This window comes from Epinephelus fuscoguttatus, linkage group LG12, assembly GCF_011397635.1.
Source record: "Epinephelus fuscoguttatus linkage group LG12, E.fuscoguttatus.final_Chr_v1".
NCBI classification, from domain to species: Eukaryota; Metazoa; Chordata; class Actinopteri; order Perciformes; family Serranidae; genus Epinephelus; species Epinephelus fuscoguttatus.
The window spans coordinates 25,325,443-25,338,235 of NC_064763.1; the positions used below are offsets into that span (position 1 = coordinate 25,325,443).

The window sequence follows — 12,793 nt, forward strand, 5'->3', positions numbered from 1 at the left end:
CAGTAACATTGTTAACACTGTGCTACATTACAGAGAAATACAAAACCGTACTAATGAACCTTCATTAATATAGGCCTATATTTTATCTACAATTGCACGTCACACACTGAGCGAGCCGCCTGTTAATGACGCTGTCGGCAAAGCAGTAATGATTGTGCTAAGTGGCTAATGGGCACAAAGCTTCTTCCATGTTTCAGATGATACGTCGTGTCTGTAGTCGACCAATGAAGATGAGTTTACATATCACCTTGGGTTCGTCCTTCACCTTCTCAAAATGATCCCACACTTTGGATTTCCTGCCAAACATGTTATTAACTAGCCTGTGTAATAACTGCAGGTACCAGCCCTGGAAATTAAGGTGACTCCTGTCTGACTGCTGAGCGTGGCCACTTCCTGTGTCTGTCCTTTCAAATTAAATTTCCACATGGTCCAGTCACATAGGTTTTGATTCATTTTGGCAAGGCGCAGCTCCTAATAGAGTTTCATGTTCCTTTTTTTGTTTTTTTTCCCGCAACCAAGCAATCAATGAAATCTTGCGGACTAATGACCTTTCTGGTCGACTTATGTTTGGTCGACTATTAGGGAACAGCCCTACCAAATTGCACCAGATGCAACACTGCTAGCTGTTGGGTCCCCAGCAATATACCCCCGCCAAGTGTGAAGTAGATCAGATGGTCGTTTCTCAAGATATGTGAGGGACATATTAAGACAGACAGAGTTTCCTTGCTTTAGTTAGAAGACGAACTGGTTGTGTGTGATATTGCTTTCAGAGACAGACAATCAGACTAATCATTTCCACTGTAACTTATTTCATTATGAAACTCCACGACTCGGGCTGTCTTGTTTTGTCAGAGCAACAGTATAAAACCCAAAGATATTCCTTTAACAATCATGTTTGACAAAGAAAAGCATTCATTTTTCCACATCTGAGAGTCTGGAAACAGGAGGTGTTTGGCATTTGAGCTTAAAAAATGATTGAAATTATTATTCTATTGTCAAAATAGTTCCCAGTTAACTTCCTGTTGATGGACTTATTAATTAATCGGCTGATCGTTGCAGCACTATCCATGACATTTCATTCCCTTTAAATCCAACTCTTCTCTTTTACATTTTTCATTCTTTCTCTTGTTAACAATCATTTCTTTCTTCCCTCATCATCCGAGCTCTTTTTACTTCAAAGTCCCTTTTTTGGATGACAATTATAAGACTGCACATGCTTCTGAACTGTCAACTAAATATTTAAAATGAAAAACTAAATAAATATATACAAACGTATCAAAGCTCTCCGACAATATTGAACATTTTATTGTATTAAGGTATCTAGTTTCTGTTCCTACACTACGCTCTACCTGCTGCTGTCGATAAAAGGAAATGTGATATCTTAAAATGTGGGTCACATGTATTGATTAGAGTAGACAGACACATTTATACTCATCATGTGCACAGTAATTCTGCTTCTAGAGTGTGACTAACTCAAGGGAAAATACCATATCTCTACAATATTACTTCATTTTATTTCATTAAAAACAGACAGCATGTGCAAACACGGTGAGGCAAGGAATGCCTCATTTTTGTGCTGCCTTTGAGTTTAAACACGGTGCATATTTCTTTGTCAGAGTCCTTGATTCTACAAGATAGAGAGGCAAGATTCTTAGTAAACAGATGTGGGCTACACAGCACATCTTAACACTAAAAGACAATTCTGTGATGATGGTCTTTATAGTCATGCTTTTGGTAAAAGTTTTACTTTGTTAGATGTTGTCAAAGGATACAGTCTGTGTGCAACTGCAGAGTAGCAGAGGAAAAGAGCTGAACGGAAACTCAAAGCCAAAGTCGTCTACTTGGAAAAGATGTTTAGATTGGGAAATGGTTCTCATTCAGTAATTAAATTTAGACATCATCTATCATCGCTGAAGGAAAAGAACATATTAAGAAAATAGAAAGCTGTCAAAATGTCTGTGTTTCTCACCACAGCACCGAGATCCTCATGAACCAGATTCAAGTCTGACAACTTTAGACAGACACTTCCCTGCTCCACGCCTGGGAGCTATCATACATCATCACACTGTGGTCAGAGCTGCCCTCTACAAACCAACTAGCCTCAAGTTGCAATCTCCTTTATAGAAGGCTTGAAGGCAGCTGACGGTCTGTGAAGCCAGAGAGCTGAGCTGTGTCCTCACAGCAGAAACACCATTAGAAAGTTCAGGTTATGTGCTTGTTTTCAAACACTTTCTCCATCCTTCCAGAGGATATTCATCATCTTGTCTTCCCCTGTCCCCAGGGAGGGCCTGAGGTCAGGGTCAGTCATAGACTGGCATCCCTGTGGGGTGGACACTTTGAAGACACACAGCGCTGAAATCTGGGATGATCTTCCTACCCAGCAGGAGTCTCTACCTCCCTGTGTTTGCTGTGTCTTCCAATAATTGGACCAGATAGTTAATCAGCTTGGTAACTGCCGGTATTGATTAATTATTAGCATGTTTGTGTCTTGTTTAATCATGAACAGAAAAGACTGGGATCCAATCCAAAGTGTTGTAATGTGTGTTCAGGCCTGGAATAATATATTATCCGATAGAGCTGCAGCAGTAAAATTAGCTCCTATTTGCTTGAGCGGAGTATGGAAATGGGAACTTTTATAAACTAACATATGATAGGTGACCTATCTTATTTCAAATCTGGCTTGATGAAAAACCCACATAGCTCCATCTACCGCTGCGATGAATCTAACAAACTCTCAATGAGCCCCAAAAATGTCGACTGCTGTACTTATAACAGAGCTGTTATCAAAGCCCTCACTAAAGCAGAATCTACAATTCATTTTAGGGGGGGTAAAAAAGAAATCTTGCAGCGGAAAACGCACACACACGCACACACAGAGCGTTCAGTGACTAATCTGCAGTGGGAGGTGGACAGCTTGAAGCTAACAGTGCAGACTCCAGCTAAATAAACCATCTAAGGATTGACACATCTAAGTAGAGATACAAGAAAACAGACTCTCTGCGAGAATTCTTCTCTTGTATTCTGACACATCACGCTTTTTCATATTCAAACACGCTGAGAGCTAATTCTCTTCATCAGCCTATGTTATCGCTCCCCGAAGCCTGCAACTGGATGTTTGTGTGTCTGTGACCGATATATCTAAAATAAAGATAGATCCATCTCTTTGTATGTGAAGTCATTTGTTAGAGTACAAAGAGCGTCATCTGCTTTCATCGGCCCGGCCACATTATGTTTTCAGCAAGGGGCGCACTCTGTAGTTTACAAACTGAATTTCAAACCCACACTTTTTGTCCAATCTCTGAAAAATGGAGCAAGTTTAATCACACAATGACTCTTCCTCAAATGACTGGATGGAGCTGAGCGGAGAAAGCAATCAGCTATCATTAAAGCAGCGGCAATACGGAGGAACATGAGGGAGAGAACATTTTGTGTGCAGCACTCCTTAAAAAATAAAATACCAAGATGCCAAAAAAAAAGGTGTTTAATGCGTCTTTAACAGAACTGACCCACTCCTATTTGGAGCATGACTCCCTCTTAAAGCTCTTCGCTGTGTGCAGGCTGTAGGAGGGCAGCTAGCGCACAGGAATGTCTCTGTTATGCTGTTGGTTCAGTGCAGTATATGAAAGCAGGCCCTGGGAGACATACTGAAGCCGTGTGCATGCATGAAGGTGGAAGCAAAGTGTGCACGTGGTCTCTAGGTTGATGTCGAACCAAGTGAATTGCATTTTAACTTAAAACGGGCATATCAAACAGGAGATGTAGGTCAACCTCTGACGCAGGGAGGAAAATATCCCAGACTCAAATTGAATCAAGCCTACTGATGGTGCATGCTTCAAGCTGAGAATTTTTTACATCAAGGTTGCTTTTTTTAATCAATTCTTGCACATCCAGCCTGCGACAACTCACCGGCCTCGTGTTGCCTTCCCCCCCCCCCCTTCAGGATTTCATTCTATTTTTTGAATGTAACGACAAAAACACCGCAAGGCACAAGGCAACAATGGCACGTAGAAACGCTTTTTTTTTTTTTTTGCTGCACAATGCTCAGCGTGCCTCAAATAACTGATATGTGATTAGTGTGCGAGATAAATGAGAAAGATGGACCTGAGATAAATAGCTCCTTCTCAGTTGTTGTCTCCTAATTACGAGCCTTTTTAATCCCTTTGTTATAATCACATATTCATCCCATCACATATATCACGCATATCTGGCCCCAGGTGTGTGTGATCACAGAATGCAAATAGGCAATATACACTTTGTTCATTATGCAGTGTGCAGACGTGCACCCTCCTTGCCCTCTCTGCACTTGCTCTTTCTATTTCGTCGACTCATGCCGGTCTCCCCATCTCTCCTTGACTCACTTCAAAGAGAAACCCCATCCCTCTAAAAGTGCCATTCTCCTTGGTGCTTATGGCTGATAGGCTGTGGCCTCATTCCCTCTCTGCTGCAGCCTGTCCCCATTGTGTCCCACTCTCAGAGAGTAGCGTGTGGGTGGAGGACAGACTGGCTCTCCAAAGTGAATGCCTGACATGGATGTATGGGCTGGGGGTGTATCCTCTCACCGAGCTAAACTATCATCCACCTGCAATTCCCGGCTGCCATATGCATCCTTCACAGCGAGAGGGGGAAAACGGAGAGAGAGAAAGACACGGACTGAGAGTACTTGTGGCACTCGGATGCCTGTTTAACTCTTGAGGAAGCTAATCATCGGATTGAGGTACTGGGGATGATGGGCTACAGGCTTTCAGAGAGGGGGGAGGTTGCTTTAAATGCAAATCCCTTTCTTATAAAAATCGGTTCCGTTTAAAAGGATTTCTGGGAAACGATCCACATTTCCACGGCAGGGGAGACAGTCAGCAAGAGAAAACAGCATAGCACCAGTCAAACATCAAGGAGACAGAGGACGTGGAAAGAGTAGCAAAAGAAAAGGCTACATGTCTGTGAAAGAAGGGATTGGGGCTCAAGTAAGGCCTCTTAGATAAAAACATCCTTTTTGCGCTTGAGACACTTAGTGAGTTTTACTTTAGATTGAGAAGCATTACACTATTCATCGTGCTAGTTATGTCATGAAGGGGGAAAAGAATAAACACATTGCATCGAAAATGCCAGAGTATTTAGCTCTTAGGGAGTCGATGTCAATCGTTCCCTCTACCTAAAAGCAGTCTATCAGCAGATTACATAAATATGAGCCTTACATGTTTTAACTCCATGTAAAGGAGACTGTTACATGATGTCTGGCTGAGTGGATATAAGCAACTGGTGAGTGTTGCAGCATTTGTTTAAAGAAACAGTTCACCCCAAAATCAAAAACACATATTTTCCCTCTTACCTGTAGTGCTATTGCTCAAACTAGATAGTTTTGGCGTGAGCTGCAGAGTGTTGGAGATATTGGCTGTAGAGATGTCTGCCTTCTTTCCAATATAATGGAACTAGATGGCACTCAGCTTGTGGTGCTCAAAGTGCCAAAAAATATATTTAAAAAACTTAACAGCCTCAATGTCTCTTTCAAGAAATCATGACCCGGTTACTCAAGATAAATCACAGACCTTGTTGTGGGCAGTTTCACATAGGAACTATTTTCTCTCTACCAATCTACATCCACCAACTGAATCACAACTTAGAAGGAAGCATGCATCTGCCACCTGCTCACCTAGCTAATGTTAGATGTACACTTCCCTCTGCATCGTGATACATAGGCGGGTGTAGATCAGTAGAAAGAAAATAGTTCCTACATGAAACTGCTCACTACAAGCTCTGTGAATTGTCTTGAGCAACCAGGTTATGATTTCTGGAAAGAGACAGTGCTGTTGAGTTTTTTACATGTGTGTTTTTGGCGCTTTGAGCACCACAAGCCAAGTGCCATCTAGTTCCATGATATTCAAGAGAAGGCAGACATCTCTACAGCTGATATCACCAACACTCAGCAACTCACACCACAACAATCTAGAGTGATAAACAGCTCTACAGGTGAGAGGAAAAATTTGTATTTTTGGTTTTGGGATTACAGCCCCATTAAGGCAAGATACAGATGTGCACTGGCTTCCCTTGCTGCCTCCACCCCCCTCTACCAATCAACAGCTCTGCACAAAATTGTCAACAAGCCTGTGCCGGTGGGGAAATTCGAGCATCTTTGTCAACCCACTCACATTAGAGCATGAAAATCTATATCTGCCTTTATTATTTTTTCCCCACATCAAATATGCATGTAGATATTGTTTTTCATTAACAATATGTTTTAAATCCTGTAACTCTAATGGAAATGTTAATTCATTACACACTTATCTCATTACTCCCACTTGGCCCCTGGCGTGTCTACTTGTAGCTGTGTGAGCCCATTGTTCAGGATGGAGGCAGCACGTGTGTCATTTCAAGTGCAGAACAAAAGACGGTCATGTCAGCTCTCTTGTATGGCATTGCTTTGGTTGGGGAGTGTGAGATATGGAACAGACCACCGCTGTGTGTAAAGTTTACAACGAACAGCATGACACTTCACCCCCTCCTTCCATCAGCAGAGGCTAAAAAAGTGCAGGCGATGTTTCTCGTCCCTAACAACAAGTCTTGCTTCTGCTAAACAAATCACAGTGGCAGCTGCACTCTCTTGTTGCATACTTTGTGAAAAGATGATTTGTAAATGGAAGGAGGTAACAGCTGCAGTAACATACCATATTGCAGATGCTGGAGATTGCAAGTGTATAAGATGGATTTACAATGCTGTAAAAAGTAGAGCCGCTAAGTAGAAGCCTCCCGGCCAAAAATAATCAATTTTGCTAAAGAGACGCCACCTTTACTTGACAGCAGTGTTCAGGAGACAAATGCACATCAACTTCAGAATCACAGCTTTTTCTCCATCACAACTGATCTACAGTCAGGGGGCATGAACACATGTAAGAAGAGCATCATGGTCATGTTTTCATGCTGATTTAAATTTTTTGCATTAGATAACCTGAGAGAAAAAGTGGGAAATTTAATGAAAACAAAATGCAACAAAGTGTAATGGAAACAAGCTTAACTGATCATGACGTACATGAACCATGTGACTTAATAGAAAGCTTCTGCTCCACTGAAAATAAAAGATAGCGGCAGGCGAAAACATCAGATCAGCATGGAGCAGTAAGGAAACCGCAACCTTCTTCAAAATAATATCTAAAAAAGAAACATAATATCCATTCTTCATCACATATATCAATTTTGCTAGTTATTGTCAATTATATATTCCATTAATCCATTAGTTGTTCGGTCTATAAAATGCTAAAAAAAGAAAAAGAAAATGTCAATCAGTGTTTCCCAAAGCCCAAAATGACATCCTCAAATGAATTGTTTTGTCCACAACCCAAAAGTATTAATCTTATTGACACTGACAACTCAAGAAACTTGAAGATTTTGACATTTAAGAAGCTCGAATCCAAGAATTTGGACTTTCTGTTTTCATAAAAAATGACCCAAACCACTTTATTGATTATCAGATTAGTTGGCAATTTATTTAATACTTGACGACTAATCAATTAATCGTTGCAGCTCCAGCTTGAGCCCTTGTTTGACTGTTCTTCTGCCTTGATTAGTATAATTCTTATTTGCGTGACAGTAGTGGATGGACACATTCATTAATTAGCATTTTCCTTTGCTGATTTGTGTTATACCTCAGATTATCACACAGGTGATTCAGCAGCACCAGCTTTCAAAAATGCCCTCTAGCCATGGAAATTGGATGGGACGGAATAGAATATTCATCCACCAGGGTTGAAAATCGTCCTTACAGTCTAGATGAGCACCGACAACTTTGCACCACATCTGAACATGGTGTTAATATCATTTAAGCCGTGGACCTGAACAGGTGGGAAAGACTGCAGTGCTTTTGTCACCGGCTGCATCTTACCATTGGAAAGAGAGAGAAACTGTATGTGCAAGGAATAACGAGGGGCAGGGAGGAAAAACAAAATGGGTACTTTACAGGTTGAGCTTGTGTGTGGGAGGATAAGGAACATTTATGGCTTACATTTATAATATCAAATATGTTTTAAAAATGCAGTAGGGTTACATTAGTGGGAATTATTAATACTGGATAAAAAGCTTATGTCTTTATAGTTTAAGGCCTTGGTTATACTTTTCTGTACATGATACGTTTTTTACTTCCGAGGCGAGGCAGAGAAAAAGTGTTTGTTTTTTCTGTGTGTGCATCCTCATTACTAATTTCCACCCAGAGCATGTTATTAATTTCCAGCCAAAGTAATTATCTGATCAAGAGGTCCGTGTTTTAATCTTCATGGAGACAGAGGGAAGAGAGATCCACGCGCTGAACGAGCAAGTGGTGTGTGTAAGTGAGTCATTTATCCTTTAGTTAGAAAAGGAGGAGAGATTTGGCAGCTGTGAGCTTCATCTACCCTCCCATCAGTTCATTACAGAATTCCCTACTAGGTGGAGAACAAGGGGGAGGATGATCCAGAGTGTGCTGGCAGAGGAGCGGGCCATTACCCAAGACACGGAAACCAGACATCTTGTTCACACTTGGCAAGACACAGATGTTCTGGAGTCAGTCGACAAGGCGCTACGACCCCTCAGCTCCCATCTACATGTCTGTCCTCCACATCGAGTCTCTGCTGCACCTGTTTGGATCCGGCATCTTGTAAACATCAGCAGGGGGGAAACTGAGCCAAATCGAATCAGACTAGTCTTGATTTTCTAAAGAGACACGTTTGATGATTCTGCTCCCAAAAACCTGCTCTCTACCCACACATAGATCTGAGGTTAAGCATCTCTTAGGTCCCAGAGAGAAAGAAGGAAGAACAAAAACTCAAAAGTTGAGTCAGGGGTAGGATCCCAGCTGTGGACCCTACGTGCCGCAGCTGGAGAAGAAGCTACACCTCCTCTAAAGGTCTGATCCCTGCTGTCTCCCAGAAAACTCTGACTAAATGTTAAATGACTGGGAAAATCCCAAACTCCTCTCTTGAAATACAATGTCAACAACGGTTTTCCCACAAGAATTCAGACTCTCGGTAGCTGCGGTAATTTAACATCTTCATTTGATGGGTGTGTGTGTGTGCACAAGCAGCAAATCCAAGCTTTCAAAACACCCATCAAAAGAAAAAAACATGGGTGATTCCACATACTGTTCGCTACATCCATGTGTTTGTGCAGCCTACTGAAGTCCGACCCTCCAAGAAAGGGCATTTAGTGCCGGCGGATGCATGGCGTCCAGGCTCAAACCAGAAGCAGCTGACAGATTCATGTTCCTGCCACAGAGCATGTGAAGTCATGCATGTTCATGGTGTTCCTGTTTACAGCAACTAGTGATTGGAATGAACAAACTTGGGGAAAAGTTGCATTGTTAAGAGACCCATTGTTTTCATGGCAAATTTATTTTTTAGTCACAAAACACCCACTTCATGTAACATGTTGGGAATAAGGAGAAATGGCTGTTGCGTCACTATGTTTACATGCAAGAAATATTCATGTTTTTGCCCTTATTCCCAAAAAGACAATATTCCTACTAAGCTGTTTGGATGTCTAATAAAAAATGAACATTACCCTAATATTCCCCTTGACATGCAGCCGTGCATACTCCAAATCATGTGCCCTAACACGTCGTTTATCATGTTAAAATAAGGAAAAGTGCCTTCATGAAGACATTAGCATTACGATATTTACACATATCCAAAAACCTGTTGATACCTAAGTCTTTTATAAGGTTTAAAGGTAGTTATGCCTCTTACGTTTCTGTTTCCGACCAGAAATTTTGGGCTTTCCTTGTGGACATGTATCTATTCCCCAGCGTTGCAAACTGTTGGCGAGTTGGTTTGTGTACAATGAATCACAATGCACAGAGCGGTGTGTTGCAAACTGCGGGTAAACCCCAACTGATACACATGTCCAAATAATCCTCCTAAAACCTGAATAATACCGGCATGTCCCACATGTCTAAATCGGAAATGCTACATTCAGAATAAGGCCTAATTCAGAATATGCTGTCTACATGAGCTGTATCAAATTCAGCATACTGGTATGTCCTGAATAATCACGGAATATGTGTGCATGTAAACACACCCGATGTTTTGTATTAATGTGCGTATATATGTGTGTATTCTTTTTACTACTGTGAGTGAGGGAAAATGAGATCTAGAAACACACTTCTTATGCCACAATGTCACCCTAAGCAGCTGCGTATGTGAGCCTAAAACAGTAGCACCCGAGAATAGCATGATGGAGAATAAAGAGTAGTCTTCACAGGAACACAACAGCATGCAGCCTACACAGCAGTGAGGTACTTTTAAAAACCCTGCGGTTCAACAGCTCTTAAAGAAACCTAGTTGGGATGCTTTGATCCTCGGTAAAACACAGGCCTGTTATTTCCAAAGACCATTTCTATCAAAGGTTTTATGAAAAGTTGTCTCCGCAGCATTCTTAACAAACTCAAATCAGTTTTCAGCTCGCTCCACAGCACTGAAATTTCCCCATTAATGTCACAAAAAGACTAAAGAGATTAAAAATAAATAAACACCCGGGCCTTCTAGTTGACTGTGATGTGTCAGTGTGGCTCACTGAGGCTCAGTCTTCCACCCCTGCATTAAGCCAATTATCCAGACACTGGCCCTGTTGTTATGCTGATGATGCCGAGCTATACACGCCTGCGAAACCAGACAATTTAAAAGCATCGTTTTCTTTAACATTATGACAGCTAATTTCAGACTGTCTTATTTGTCCCTCCAGGGATCACAAAGCTGATCCAGGACAAATTGCCTGTTAATGTCAAGCCGGCTGCCAAAAGCTAATATAAATCATGATGCAAATTATATATCTGATACAAAGAGTTTGATGGGTTTTTTTCTTCTTGAAGCTGAATGTAAAAGCGAAAATGTGTCACACAGATCTGTACATCAACCCACAGAAAATCACAGCAGTCCTGTATTAGCCTCAGTGCACTGAATGGTTTATTATTGATTTTAGGGTAAGCTGGTTAGGGGTCCCTGGGGTGCGGCCTGGGGACCCTTTAATGACTTGAAAGTGAAAACTAATAGTGACCAGGTCTTAGAAATTGACTTCCTGGAGATATCAAGAGGGGGAAAGTCAATATTTTTGTCATTTCTTTGTGGATTTGTGGGGGGGATGCTTTCAAAATAAGCTAAAGAACATCTCTATACTGAGATTCACACTGTGCATGCCACATACAACATTTCTAGTGATTTTGCAGCCACATCCTGCCATGATATTTCTATGACTATTCCCCTGAAATTTAGGTAAAGTTCTTGCATATCTTTGCTCAGCATGCTCTCCACATTTCTTGTGGTTTTACTGCACTCCCTTTCGGGTATGGTGCAGGATGTACTACTAATTGGACATCTCACTCAGCCATGAAACCACAGAAAACAAGTCTAGGCAGCATGTGAAGGGAAAAACTCCAGACTCACCTTCCTCTGCAGAAGCCAGGAGAGCCCAGTCCAGAAAAACGCACCCCAGCAGCACAATGCTCCTGCATGTCAGCTCCATTGTGCTGTCACTAAATGGTAAAAAATGAACCCACTTGTGTTTTGTCTTGAATTAAAAATCAAGTGGCACTGGCAGCTCGGCTGTGCACTCACTGACCGCAGACCAGTCCGCATTTAAAGTGGACTTCAGTTCAGAGAGCCTCACACTGTGGTCTGGTCAAAACACTGCAGTAAAAAAAATACACTTTGCCTAAGTGCGGTTTGGAGTCAATGTGAATATGAAGCACCTTTACCTGGTGATGCAGCTCTTTAAATAACAAGTGTTAACAGGACAGACTGGAAACTTCTCTGAATAGTCCAACTTTGTGTTGTGGTGAAAGTGTGGGCAGAAAACAACCAGCTGTAGTGTGTCAGCTCCTCTCTAGGCTCGGTCCTGTGTCAGCACTGAGGGTGCATGGTCCAAACTTGTTGTATCCTCGGCTTTAATACGCTCTTTGTGCTCCACACGACTTCTCCCAAATTCTCCCCCTCAGCTTGATGACCGAGCAGGCTGAATCCGCAACCAGGGCACCTCACTGCATTTGTGTTAGTTGCAGAGAAAATCCTCATCATCACTCGGTTCATACCTGCTTCCACATCTTCTCCTCATGTTCTGCAAACAATCCAGCAAAGTGTTGTTTTCCTTTTTCCTCCCCTTTAAAGCACCAGACTATTTGGGCTGCGGGAAAAAAAAATCCACGAAAGGTGGTGGGGATATTGTGCGACACGTCTCGCCTGGCCTGGATTAACAGGCAGGAATGAGACTGTAACTGGGAGGAAAATGTCCCGGTTGTTCCCGGGATAAGTCAGCACACTGCTCGGACAGCGGATACTAAAAGTTGTGCGCTAAAGTAGCTCGTAGGGCTGACTACTGTACGCTGGTCACCGAGGACTTCATCACCGCATCAAACCCGGAGTCGAATGGCACCATCAGGCTCCGCCCACTCTCGTTTCCATAGCAGCAGAGTCAGGAGCACGCGATAAGATAGGGAATTTCCGTTGGGCGCCTTCAAAATAAAACCCATATTAACAAACATTTACAAAGTAGCGAATATCCTAAATTAACCCTTTCATGCATTAATTATTACTACCGGAGGATACAAATATATAATTGCAATAAAATGATGAAAAAAAGTCCATAAAAACAAAATGGAGCAGCAGCAATGTCTATCAAGAATTATAAACAGCAAAAACAAAAAACAGTAAAAACACGAAAATAATTAAGAATGGAGTCTACCATAAAGGACAGATATATAACATCACCAACAACAATAAAAACAGTAATATGTAGAAAATCATGTAAGTCAATTAACCAAAGCAGCAACACTGTAAAACAACCA

The 12,793-nt window shown here is 41.8% G+C and overlaps 1 protein-coding gene across 1 annotated transcript in view; it reads right to left on the reverse strand.

Annotated features, from left to right (window-relative positions):
* Nucleotides 1-12,364, reverse strand: part of ephb4a (eph receptor B4a) — a 48,807-nt gene extending 36,443 nt beyond the window's left edge. The window contains exon 1 of the mRNA XM_049592024.1: nt 11,397-12,364. Coding sequence (XP_049447981.1) covers nt 11,397-11,475 — 79 coding nt within the window. The 5' untranslated portion in view covers nt 11,476-12,364. The remainder of the gene's footprint in view (nt 1-11,396) is intronic.
* Between the last annotated feature and the right edge of the window lie 429 nt (nt 12,365-12,793).